The 13,183-nt window shown below is 35.2% G+C and overlaps 1 protein-coding gene across 1 annotated transcript; it reads right to left on the minus strand.

Moving 5' to 3' along the window:
* Positions 1–1,312: 1,312 nt before the first annotated feature.
* On the minus strand, positions 1,313–5,775 carry LOC18421428 (H/ACA ribonucleoprotein complex subunit 1-like protein 2). The gene is made up of 4 exons (XM_011623866.3): positions 5,406–5,775; positions 4,815–4,963; positions 4,575–4,690; positions 1,313–1,652 (listed from the first exon to the last, which is right to left on the minus strand). The coding sequence occupies exons 1-4, from the start codon at positions 5,560–5,562 to the stop codon at positions 1,487–1,489; spliced, it is 588 nt and encodes a 195-aa protein (XP_011622168.1). The 5' UTR covers positions 5,563–5,775; the 3' UTR covers positions 1,313–1,486.
* Positions 5,776–13,183: the final 7,408 nt, after the last annotated feature.

A 13,183-nucleotide genomic window follows, 5' to 3' on the forward strand; every position in this document is an offset into this window, starting at 1 on the left:
ATTCGAGACCTGAAAAGAAACAATCTTGAGGATGTGCTTGATTACTAGAAGCCGCTGCTTCCAAAAACTACCGATTTGAATACTGCAATCTCTTTGCAGCCCCATAGAAGCCACAGCTTTCAAAATTATCAGAAGGGGCAGCTTTGGCAACAGCCTCTTCAAACAATCAAACAAGGACCAAGTGCAGGAGAAATATGAAGCTATCGCTTCGGGAGCTCAAAGGGGCATCAGCTTGCAATTCCACGTATTCTTACAAAACACTGTTTGTGAACAACCGAGTTGCAATTAGGCCCAACTTTGCAGTGTTAAAAGACGCATGATTCGCTCCCGGACAGAGCAGCAGATGAAGGCGCGGGAAAAATTTACAAAAAAAAAAAAACCCCTCTTTTTTCAAAATTAAAACATAGGATAATATACTTCATACATTACACTCAAGTTCCATTTTCTTTTAGAGCATTAAATGTATTTTTCTATGTATTTTAATAATTTTATTTATTTTGATTTATTTTTAAAACATTTTAGATAGGTAGATAATAGTGAGAAATATGGATATATTAAATATAAACTTAATCTGATGTATAGATAACGCCTTATTAAGGCCTTTTTGTAAAAACTCCAACCCAAAGGAAAAGTCAATATAGAGCCGAGGCTCTAAACAATCAAATTAGAGCCCACTTTAAAAATTTCACTAAAAAAGTTCACGAAAAAAAATTGTTTTGATGTCCAAATATCCTCAAATTGATCATCTCAACATTAAAATGCATAGACATAAGAAAAAAATAGATTTCAAGTTTTAGAAATAATATATCTTGTACCGCATTTTTTAAAGGTCAATTCTCAAGATTTTAAAGTTTTCATATAATTCCAACATTAAAACCACATTAGAAACACTTTTTGGATCTCAAATTTTAGGGATGTAATCTTTGCACCCCATAGAATAATCATTATGCCTCAAGATTGAATAGAGATCGTTTGAAGGGCAACTTGCTTTTTTTAAAGCGTCACAAAATTTAAGAGTCAAAATTTTCTTTTAAAACTAGTTATCTACTAAATATATGACTTTCCCAAAAAAGGTCCAGACAAAGAAAATTCTCCCAAGTAGGTGTTTAGAGCAAAGGAGGAGCGCAATATCCTCCCAAAACAGGATAGCAAATGCGGTCTATTTTAAAAACCTGTTTTACCGGTATTTTGAAATTAACCTACTCAACAATAAAAATACTAGAGCACCCTAAATAGCACGCATGTCATCTTCCAGACAACTTAGTGAACCGCTCTGATCAAATCCCAAAACTCGTTTTCAAGTACGAAGGCAGGAAACAAAATAACTTGAACTCGCATTGTAAACAAAAGTTCATTAGGGTTCAGCCTCTTGGCCGTAAGATAAAAAAAAGAAACCACATTTAGAGAGAAAAGAACAGATTCTCTTCTCTCCCTCTCTACAATCACAGGTGCATAGAAATTAGAGAGATTAGTTAAATGTAAAATCTTAGAATCTCCCCCTGCCCCTAAACCCTCCACCCCGACCGCTGCCTCTAGGGCCACCTCTGCCTCCACCCCTTGGACCGACTCTCCCACGGAAACCACCACCACGTCCACCACTGCGTCCACCACCTCTGCCCCCACGTCCGCCCCCTCTGCCTGCAGCCTGGCCCCTGCAAACCGATAAAATATAACACCAATCATTATTCTCTCTTCTACTTACCAAATTATAATCAAGAAAACATTGTTTTTTTGCAAACAGTGTAAAAGGTCTAAAAATAAATAAATGCCAAACTAGAGCATGAATGGATGCCTATTTAAAAAAATAAATGCCATAATCGGTGTAATAGAAGCCAAAAATGAAATCAATAACAATTTTCTCTCCCTTCCATTTTCTCCTTTATTTTTATTACAAACTATGAGCTCAAACATGACTTTTTAAACTGGGGACAGAATTAGTGTCTTTCTAATTTTTAGCAAAACAGAGAATTTGGTGTCTTCAAAGCTTGGGGCTCCCAATTGATCCAAAACCACAAAATGCTCTATTTATTCTGTGATCATGAATTTTTTATTGCTCAAGTCGTTTTCTTGGAGAGTAGCAAAATATTACAACTGGACAATGTCCTATGCACATTGGCCATATATACTCAAAGAAAAAGAAATACTGGTTGCTAAGAAAAATCTGAAAATAAGACAAAGAAATACTCAACTACAGATTTCTTAGGAGTCATAAGCTGATAATCAGAAGAAACCTGTACTTAATAAAAATATTGCTCCACCATACAAATAAAAAAATTAGCAAATCACGAATTTGTATCGTCTCTCATTTCTAGCATCAAATCCTCAATGAGGGAGAAAGGTATTCTCAACATGAGATATTTTTTCACAGATCAAAAAACAAATTAGTCAGTCACGTAATGGATTGAGACACATCTTCTTTTGAATTCAATAGGCACCCTGTGAATCATCGGGATGGAGTCATATCATCAGTTAGCAACATTGGCATGAGCAAGTTTAAAAACTTTATCATTTGTCAAATCTACAAATAAAATAGCTTTTAAAGAGCAGACTACCTCTACTCAGTAGATATAAGAAGCTATCCAATGCACCCAGTTGGTTCACTATCATTTCCGCCGAACTAAATTCTCATAAAATCACCCATATTCTAGGTGCTACTTTCCATCTATAGATTTGAAACCACCTCACTGTTGTTGACCACCTCGCCTTACATTTCATCTAAGACTGTCAATGGGTGGGGCCCAGCCCTGGCCAAGGCCTGGCCTTAGACCTATTCGGGGTGGGCCAGCCTGGCTCTAGCCCTATATAGGGTGGACCGGGCAGAGCTAGATAAAATTTAAACATAAAATAACATAAAACTTAAAGAAACAGAGGGCCGGGCTAGGCCAAACCGGGCCAGCCTTGTCGCAGCCCTAGCCCCAGCCCTAATTCTTTAGGCCCATGATGACTGGGCTGGGCCAAGCTGCACAGCCCCTTGCCACCTTATTTTCATCTTCTCTCAGGGTATAGGATCTTCTCTCAGGGTATAGGACCTTAAGACATCTTTTTCCATTACCAGGTTTCCTGCAGTCCTTGACATGATAGATAAGCTTCGCTTGCATGGAATTGAAGTAGTGTTAGCTTTCTTTATAGTAAACTAATTTGCTTTAGCAAGGAAAGCAACTAACTAGGCAAGGAAAGGAATAGTAAGGAGCTTGCCTTTAGCACCCATGCTAAAAGTGCAGTACCAGCGTGGGCTGGCTTCCTGCAGTGTAAATGGCCTAACCTGCACGTACCTTCCACCTTAGGCTAGGCAAGGCGTAGCCTACGGATTATTACCTTGCCTTGATCCACTGAAAACTCTTTTGGACAAGAGTTGATGTCCCTCCCGGATCAGGAAGCATTTTGGATATGATATGATGAACACAGAGCCTTACTTGCTTCTTTGCACGCACCATCAGGCTGCCTGTTTAGGCAAGCCAAGTGTGGTCCCTCATTTAAGAGTCTGCTGTTGTGAAGCCAGTGGCTTGCCAAGCAAGTTGTAGCAGCCCCCGCAAGGAGCAATTTTTTGTTTAGCCTAACTGAACGGTACTACTTTAGCTCTCAACCGATAGGTTGAGGAAGATTAAGAGAGAAGGTAAGAAAGCACCAGTATACTGATATTTGAGGGGGAAGTACTATATTATTGAAAGGATACTTAGCAAGTGTAGCGCTGAGTATCTCGCCTCCTCTATCCTTGAGATGACATACTTTCAACATATTTCATGGATGAATCTCTCGCTCCACACAAGAGTAAGATGGATCTCATTAAAGGTTAGTCTCTCACAGAGACTGAGTTCCTTAAAGTAACTGCAATGTGATCTACCATAATTTGCTCATATCTTTTTCACTTTCATACCTTCTTCTAATGAAAATATTGCCTTTAATACAGTGAGATGAATTAACTTTTGTACCCATCTAGTGAAAAATTGAAAACCATACAAGACTAACATAAGTAGATAACATAAATACCAGATTTTTAGAACGTTTTAATAGAGTTTTACGTTGACTGCCTACCTAAGACAACCGACCTCCTTTACCCAAGCTTGGGACAGGTTAAGGGAAAGTTTAAGGTCGTCACCCTTCTTAGACCATTATGACCATTGTATGCCTTCAATTAAGGCATTATAAATTATTTATGCCAATATGGCATTTTATAAATTATCTACCATTTTATTGAACTCAAAATAGGACTTTCAGCTCATTGAAATTTGATCCTTTCACCATATTAATCAACTTCCACTTTCAAAAACCATCATAGCTTCCAGATACACTAATAAGCTTCACTGAGGATTCAGATAATTGGGTTGAGGATACATATGCATTCATGTAAACATCAGCTACCACATTTTGAGGGTTTGCATGTGAGTCTGACTACAAGAAAATGCAGGTTATTGCAGTTCACTCATATCAATAATCTAGAAAAATATCGGTCTATGACATAAGAAAATCCTCAAAGTAACTATCAACAACAACAGTTAAAACATAAATAAAAATAAATCCCTAAAGACAATACCCTGCAAACAGGAAATCGAGGACATGAAAAGGAAAACACATACTTTGGTTGTGGAAGAAATCGTTGCAGAGGCAGCAGCTTCGCAGGATCAATGTAAAACTTATCACCCGATGCATAAGATGTAGCAATAATACCCTCACTCATCTTAATAGAAAAATACTGCAGAGGTGGTAATAACATCAGTGATGCAACTCCACCCTATTTGCTTAAGAATCCATGAGAGAAATACTCGAACAAAATCAAAAAAAGAAAATCAAAACAATGATCCGGATAAAAAACTTACAGCTTCATTAATGGGACCAAATATCTCATCGACTTTTCCAATTTGGGTTTTGTTTTGCAGATAAATTGGGGCATTGAAATACGGTATTTTCTCATTTGTGAGCTTTGTCACTGCATCTCCTTCGCATGCATGAAGAAAAGACGAAACCTCTGGAAATCCAGAAAACATAGAAAACCAGAGCGAATGAGAGTGGGAGAGGATATGTGTGCAAAAACAGATGTTACAATCCATAAACACCAAGGTTACAAAAGCCCGTTGCTAATAAAATGGAAACAAAACTAGCGCATCAATGGAAATGAAGGAGTGATGAATAAAGAAGAGGTTCAAGCTAACAAATACATATCAGAAACAAAATGTTAGCGTACAAAGTACCAGCAATTTGAAAGAGCAATCTTGTTTGTGTGCTTTTGAGAGAGAGAGAGAGAGAGAGATAGAGAGAGATAGAGAGAGTAGATCTTTTAAAGTAACATCATATCAAAACTAAAATCTGATCCATCTGTATACACACCTGAGTTAGAGAAATTACAATAGAGCAAGAGTTAAAGAGAGAAAGAGAGGGAGTTACTGCAGAGTAATAGAGAGAGAACTAACCAACAACTTCAGCAGGGGGACCTTCATCCCTGAAACCACCACCACCTCTTCCACCAAAACGGCCGCCTCCTCTTCCTCCAAAACGACCGCCATCTCTCCCCCGAAACCCACCGCCATCTCTCCCACGAAACCCACCGCCACCTCTTGGAGGCCGCATTGTTCCTCGCTAGCTATGGCGGAGAAAAATCACCAAAAAAGAAACAAAAAATCGAAGTCTCAAAATAAAAAATTCAGTCCAGTTTCAGTGGATTCAACAAAAGACTCGCCATTGCTGTGTGCTCTCTCTGTTTCGGGGTTTTGGCAGAGTTCGTATCTTTTGGCGATTTTAGGGTTTTAGGGTTGAGCGCCGAGATGAGGCGCTCTTTTGGGTTTGGGGATTTGGGATTTACTCACGGTGAACCATACTATGCTCGCGCATGAGTATAGACTATATTTACTCCATCGATTTTAACATTTCCATTTAAAATTTTTGGAAACTACAAAATTTCCTACTCTAAAAGTGTGTATATATATATATATATATATATATATATATATATATAAAGCTAAACTTAAAGCATATGAGAATTTATACATTAAATTAATAACAAAAAAAAGCAAAAAAGATATCGTCGAAAAAGATATTGTCAACTTAGCAAAAATGAGAGAGAAAAAATGTAGAGATATGACGATATTAAATGTATTAAGAGTAATGATCAAAAGGTCATAGTGAAAAATAAAGAGGTCAATAAAAGATGGAGAGTTTATTTTCAAATTTTGTAAAATGACGCACACAATAGGGACATAATGGTAGAAGGAACCCTTGGCATAAATGATGGCCGGGATCATAGATACATTCACATTATTAGGATATTATAAGTTAAATAAGCTTTCAAGAATATGAAGATAAGAAAAACTTTAAGACGAGATGGTATCCTATTAGAGGTTTGGAAGTACATAGGAGAGATTCGCATTGATTGGTTGATCAAGTTGTTCAACAAGGTGTTGAGAATAAATAAAATATCATATAAATGGAAAAAATGTATTGTGGTACCAATTTATAGAAGCAAAGAGACATGTAGAATTGTAAGAACTATCGATAGATTAAACCTATAAGCCACACTATGAAGTTGTGGAAGATAGTGATTGAGCAATGACTAAGGCATGAAACGTGTGTATTAGAAAACCAATAGAGGTTAATAACTGAGGTTAGTTTCCATTGAAGCAACTGATTGAGAAGTTTAAGGCGAAAAAAAAAGGCACCCACATAGTCTTTATTGATATAGAGAAAGTTTATAATAGAGTATCTCGATATTTGATTTTGTGGATGTTGGAAAATAAAGGAGTCTCCAGATACTATTTCAATTTTGTGAGAGATATGTAGAGAGCACTAACTAGTATACGAACAACTAGTAGAGAGAAAAGTGAGTTTTCAATGACAATAGGTCCATATCAAGAGTCAACATTGAGCCAAGACCTCTTTGTCTTAATTATGGACAACTTAACTAGACACCTCCAATATGAGATATCATGGTATATGGTTTTCACATACGACATAATTTGATCAATGAGATGCGAAACAATGTCAATACAAAGTTAAAAATTTTGAGAGATGCTCTAAAATCTAAAGGTTTTAAAATTAGTTGGACAAAGATAGAACACAAAGAATGCAAGTTTGGCAATAATAGAAATAGAGACAATGAAGTAGTTAAGATTGACCGCTAATAAATACAAAAAAAGATTGTATTTTCGATATCTTGGGTCAATAATCCAAGAAAATAGAGAGATTAATGAATATGTCTAACATAAAATTAAAGTAGGGTGGACAAAGTAGAGATGTACAACTTGAGTTTTATTTGATCGATGTATACTAAGGAAGCTGAAGAGCCAATTTATGTAGGACAATTGTGAGACAAACTTTGCTTTATGGGGTGAAATGTTGAGCGGTTAATAAACCATTCCCATAAAATGAGTGTAGTTAAGATGATGATATAGAGATAGATGAGTGACAAAACAATAAAGGATAGAATTCAAAATTAATACATTCATGAGAATTTATGCGTGGCACCAATAGAAGATAAGATGAGAGAAAGTAGACTTAGGTGGGTTGGCCATGTGCAATGTAGACCCAACATAACACATGTTAGAATGTATGAGTTAGTTCAAATGGAAGACTAGAAAAGGGCAAAGGTAGGCCCAAAAAGACATTATTGTAAGTAGTGAGAAAATATGGGGACTTATAACCTCATTGAAGATATAACCCTTAACATAGCAGAGTGGCGGGCCAAGATTCATGTAACCGACCCCAATTAATTGAAAAATGTTATAAAGATGAAAAATTTTCCTACTCCCACAATAGTATACTATTTACTCACTCCCTTGGGCAAAACACATGATATCTCTTTAGATATCAAGTTTTGGTAATGTAAACTTTACAATATAGAATACTCTTAGTAAGAATAATTTATGAAATAAACTCTTTATGTACTAAAAATAATAATGCATTGAGATTAAATAAAGACCGTCTAATTTCTAAGAGTTATATTTAAGTATTAAAAAACCAAAAATTTACTTATTTTCTTTTAAAAATTAATCATCTAGTAATTCTCATGTGATTCCCAAAATCTCAAAACAAAAATAGACCCTTAAACATGTGATTTGAGGGAGGAAGTAGTTGCACAACTTGCTCCCGCATCAACATAGACTGTGTGCCCAAAACCCACCTAAGAATCACCCAACAATTAATTATTATTTTTTTAAAAAAAAAAACCTAAATTTGAGTTTCTAAATACTTATCTCACCCTCTAAAACTTAGACAATATCTATTAAATCTTGATATATTAAATTTCTAACTGTGTGGAGGGTCCAATTATGGTTTGTTTTTTCAATTGTGTCGGGTCCTAAAACTAATTTTAGGTGGGGTTTTACTTGAATTAAATAGATAGTATCATTTGGTTGTAAGAGGGTGAATTTATAGGTAGTGTGTAAAATAGATGATAATTTAAGGCGGGTGAACAAGCAACAATCATTTGCATAAAATTGCATATATCTTTATCGAAATAGAAAATTACAAACATATATGTTATAGTTTGCATTATTACAAAACTACCGAATAGTTTCTGTTACTACCTATATGTCCGTTTTCGTCATGTCAAAATGAAATTTTTTAAAAAAGACAATTTTACCAATTTCCGGTTGTTGAACATGTTGGGTTTATGTGGCCTTTAAAGGCTCTATGAGTGTATATTGAAACACTTTTATTATAGTGAAACATAAACTCAGTGTGAGTGTGGTCCATCGATGACCATACTAAGCAAATGATGTTTGCTTATACTAGGCTATGCTTATCGATCTAGGCCAGTCGGTTGGAAAGCCCAAGATACCTGGGCATAAAGAATTATCCGATGAGGGTTTTAGGTTAACCCTTGATGAGATCAGAGCTTATGCTTAGATGAGTGAGCCGAGGGACTGTGTGACCCTTGTGTGTGATGGTAGGCCTACTGAGATGGGGCCCAAAACCTCATCCATGTTTCATCACACAGCATGCATATCGATAGATCGTTTGAAAAAGCCAGATATCCGTCTTTAGATGAAGTGTATGCATGTGCGAGAGATACCCCTATGCGTCATAGAGCTGTGGTCGCATCAGGTCGTAGTGACCTTGACTCGTCTCTAGGGGAGGACCTGTAATCCACATCCTGAAATTGTGACTCTTTGATTCATCGACCTGACTTTGGTGACCCGCTAATGAGCCCCTGTTTGGATTGTGGGTCATGGGAAACACTGGGTCGGTTCGATAAAGCTAGTGTGGTCTGTAGTCCACAGTTGAAGGTGCAATACCCAAAATTACATATTGAATTCCTAAAAGAATATGGATCATTTTCCTATCATATTAAATTAATTGTGTTCATTCTATTATTGAAATGATTTTAGTTTTATTACTTGAATTTTTATGAATCTCTCAATAATTTAATTATGATTTTTGGACTTATAAAATACAGTTATTGATTTTACAAAGTTGTAAAAATTCAACTTTATATATATTAATTCGTTTTTTTTTTAAACTTTTTATAAAATTTCATAAGAGCTCAAAGTGCACATGGGTCCACCATGTGGCATGCGGTTAGGGACCTACATGTGCCACAAAAGGGTGGTACGCCCCACCCTTTGGATTCTTTGTTTGCTTTATGTTCAAGTCTTTAAGTTAAAGTAAGTTTGATTTGTGGCATGCGATCAAATCTTGGAAGTGAAATATTGGTCATGTCTTTATTTGTTTTATAGCAAGTTTGTTTTAAAGGGATATGGTCAATTTGAATAGATAGTAAATATTGACCTTATCTTATTTATATTTGGTAGTATTTATTTACTTAATAATATTTGACATATCCTTATAGAATATGTGACATGGATCATGCAATTTTATGGAATACATGATGTTTATTTTATTTAAATATATTGATGGGAAAATGGTTTAAGGAAAGGGGGATAATGGTTCAAGCACATTCTATAATGTTGATGGCCCATCTATGGAATGGGTGGCTCAGATCTCTCACCCCACAAGTCACCTTGATCGACGGTCTAGATTCAATCTCATAAAAGAGGTAAACTATGGGAAAACCACAAGAAACCCTAAACCTAAATATCCACTATAAATAGGGGTGCTCTCCCCTAATCTTTACACACACAACCTCTATCTCTCTTTTCTCTCTCACACCGCTTCTCTCTCCTAGAGGGGCATGCTCCACTCTCTCTCCTCCATATTTATCTCTTTAATTTTCTCTCTCCAAACTCTTATGTAATATTCTCTCTAATATTCTCTCTCCTCTCTAGACCTAAGTTAATTTTAAGGTGAAAAATCTTAGGTAGTGCCCTCTCTCTCCTCTAGACCTAAGTTAGTTTCAAGGGTTAGAAAAATTAGAGGGGGTCTAAGTTAATTTTAGGGGTCAAGGCTTAGGAGAGATTTTAAGGAGTGGTTACCTAGTTTGGCCAAAATCAGCTATCCCGATTCGAGATTGAAGCTAAACCACGGATCTCGCGACATTGGATGTGGTGACTCGGTGGGGGGTGTAAAAAACCCAATTGAGGTAATCTCCAGTATTTGTTTTTTTATTTGTTTGTTCTTTTATTTTATATTATCAAGCACAATATTAGGTTGTATGAATGACATCAAGTAGTTGAGATTTATTTTATTGATGTGTTATTTTATTTTTTTAAAATTTCTATTGTTTGTAATAAGACCATCTGTGAGTGATCTTATTGCCAAATTTATAAAGGGTGATTATTATTAAAAAAAAATTGTATTTCTCCAGCAAAATATCACATAGGTCTTTTTTCCATAACAAACGTCCGAAAATTCAAAATTTTCGATTGTTGAAGAACAAAAAATGTTAAATTTTCCGTTCTTCAAAAACCAAAATTTTTCTTCTCTTGTTATGATAGGTAAGGTATGGAGAGTTTATCCATTCTATACCTTACATTCCCTATGTTTAAACTCTGTACCTTACATTCCCTACGTTTATACAATCTCTCTCTATTAATAGCGTTAATTTAGGGGTAAGTAAATTTCCCTAGTAATTGGTGCACGAGATCGCGTTGAGCGTGATAAGGAACGACAATATAAGGTATAGAGAGAATGGATAATCATAGGGAAATATATATATAATATAGAAAGAATGGATAAACATAAGTAAATTTCCCTATACAGCAACAATATAAAGTATAAGGAATATATAAGGTATAGAGATAATGGATAAACCTAGGAAATATATAAGGTATAGAGAGAATGGTTAAACATAGGTATAGAGAGAATGGATAAACATAAGTAAATTTTCCTATATAAGGTATAGATAGAATGGATGAATATGACAAGGAACAACAATATAAGGTATAGAGAGAATGGATAAACATAGGGAAAATATATATGGTATAGAGAGAATGGATATCTATGGGTAAGCATAGAAAAAATATACAAGGTATGGAGACAATGAACCTATAGAGAGAACAAAAATTTAGGTTGTTGAAGAACCGAAAAAAGGTAAAATTGTTTTTTTTAAAATAAAAACTTTTTTATGACATAAAAAAACAGACAAATAGGTAATAACGAAAACTATTTGGTAGTTTCATAATAATGCAAACTATAACAAATAAGTACGTAATTTTCCCTTATTGAAAATTACACGGGAAAGCTTTGCATGCGCATCACCTACATATAATTTTTATGTGATCCCACTTCTCGGTTGTCTAATCTAAATGGACGGTCGAAATTTATCATATCACAATATCATACTAAAACAGGGGTGCAGTTGGCATACGAATGCATCCGTAGCTGTAGAGGTAAGGTGCACCTTCAACTTTTATCATGGTATATAATTTTGATATAAAATGTTTTTAGGATCATCTCAAACTCTATTTTTATATCTAATTATACAGTTTTAAATTTTAAAAATGGTTAAAATCAAGTAGATCTATAAAGATATGAAAATCTTGAAAATGGACACCGTAGATAATATGTTGTAAAATGCACTATTTCTTAGACTTAAAATCTTTTTATTTTCCATGGTCATGCATCTCGATGTCGAGATGATCAATCAAAAGGCTTTTCAACATTAAAACTACCTTTTTCCAATGGATCTTTGAGAGGCATCCGTAGTTCAACATTACAAGGTTGCATCTTTATATGAACTTTTTCCCTGAAACAGTGTTTGATTTCTAATATGTTCTTTTACACAATATTTTTACATAATATTTTTCAGTGAAATTTGGGGGTGGCCCCCTTCTTATTGTGATGCAGCTAGCAAACATGAAAAAAGGTAAATTTATGCTGAAAATAAATAACCAAAGAAACCCTTATCTTCCTTTGCTTTGAGCCACCAACGTGCATTCTTTAGGTCATTCTAGATAGAAATGCCTCTCACAATCAAGCATCGTTTCATTGTATTGGAATCAAAGTTGAGACCAATTCGACCTTTGGAGTATTGAACTTATCGCAGCTGAAATTATTTTAGGATGTTTCAATACTCTTGAGACTGCTTTGGACTTAAAAAAATTGGACGCATGTGGCTTGTTACCTATAGAGTGTCAAACCAACCTCGGGAAAAAAATAATAATGATAAAATAAATAAATTGAGTTAAGGTTTGATTGGCACCCCAAATGTCGAACCGACTTTCGCTTTGGTTCAACACAATAACCCTTAGAGGTCCGAACCAACTCTAGGAAACTAAATTAGGTGCTTTAAACTTAAAGGGCATTTTCATCCAAATGACTTAAGAAGTTAACCTAAGGTTATTGCAGACGAAAACAGTAACAAAGATGTATTTTGGGGGCTTGTGTAATTTTCCGTTTAACTATTAGAAAAATATATCATATAAGCCAAGCGGCTAGCAATAACCCAAATTTTGCATACATGGAACTCTCATTTCAAACAAATTAAGATCGAGGAAACTTGCAAATAAAAAAAAAAAATGAAAAAAAAGGAAAAACAAGAAGGAGAAGAAAAAAACATCTACAAGGTTGAAATTTGAAAAGTGGCCAACTATTCTACATTTTACATCGAAATTACTTTTTTTTTTTTGGGTCTTCTCACCTAACAACTCTTGATTCAAACATTGAATGTCCGAATAAGTTGTCTTTTTTCTCAAGTGGGAGACCTTGGTTGTCTGAAGAACCAATTTTTTGTAAGTTGGCCAGATTAATATCAAACGTCCAATCTTAACCCCCACCTTAAGAACATAAATAGTTGGATGCGTTCAGACATTGGATGTTGTATTCCACCCCGCTAAAAAAAGAAGAAGAAAAAAGA

This window comes from Amborella trichopoda, chromosome 3, assembly GCF_054954075.1.
Source record: "Amborella trichopoda isolate Santa Cruz 75 chromosome 3, AtrichopodaSantaCruz75HAP2 v2.0, whole genome shotgun sequence".
Classification (NCBI taxonomy): domain Eukaryota; kingdom Viridiplantae; phylum Streptophyta; class Magnoliopsida; order Amborellales; family Amborellaceae; genus Amborella; species Amborella trichopoda.

Coding starts and splice junctions, on each gene's coding strand:
- LOC18421428 (XM_011623866.3), bottom strand. CDS start 5,562: ATGCGGCCTCCAAGAGGTGGCGGTGGGTTTCGTGGGAGAGATGGCGGT. Junction 4,964..5,405: donor TCCCCCTGCTGAAGTTGTTG/GTTAGTTCTCTC, acceptor CTGGATTTCCAG/AGGTTTCGTCTTTTCTTCAT. Junction 1,653..4,574: donor CGATTTCTTCCACAACCAAA/GTATGTGTTTTC, acceptor ATCGGTTTGCAG/GGGCCAGGCTGCAGGCAGAG.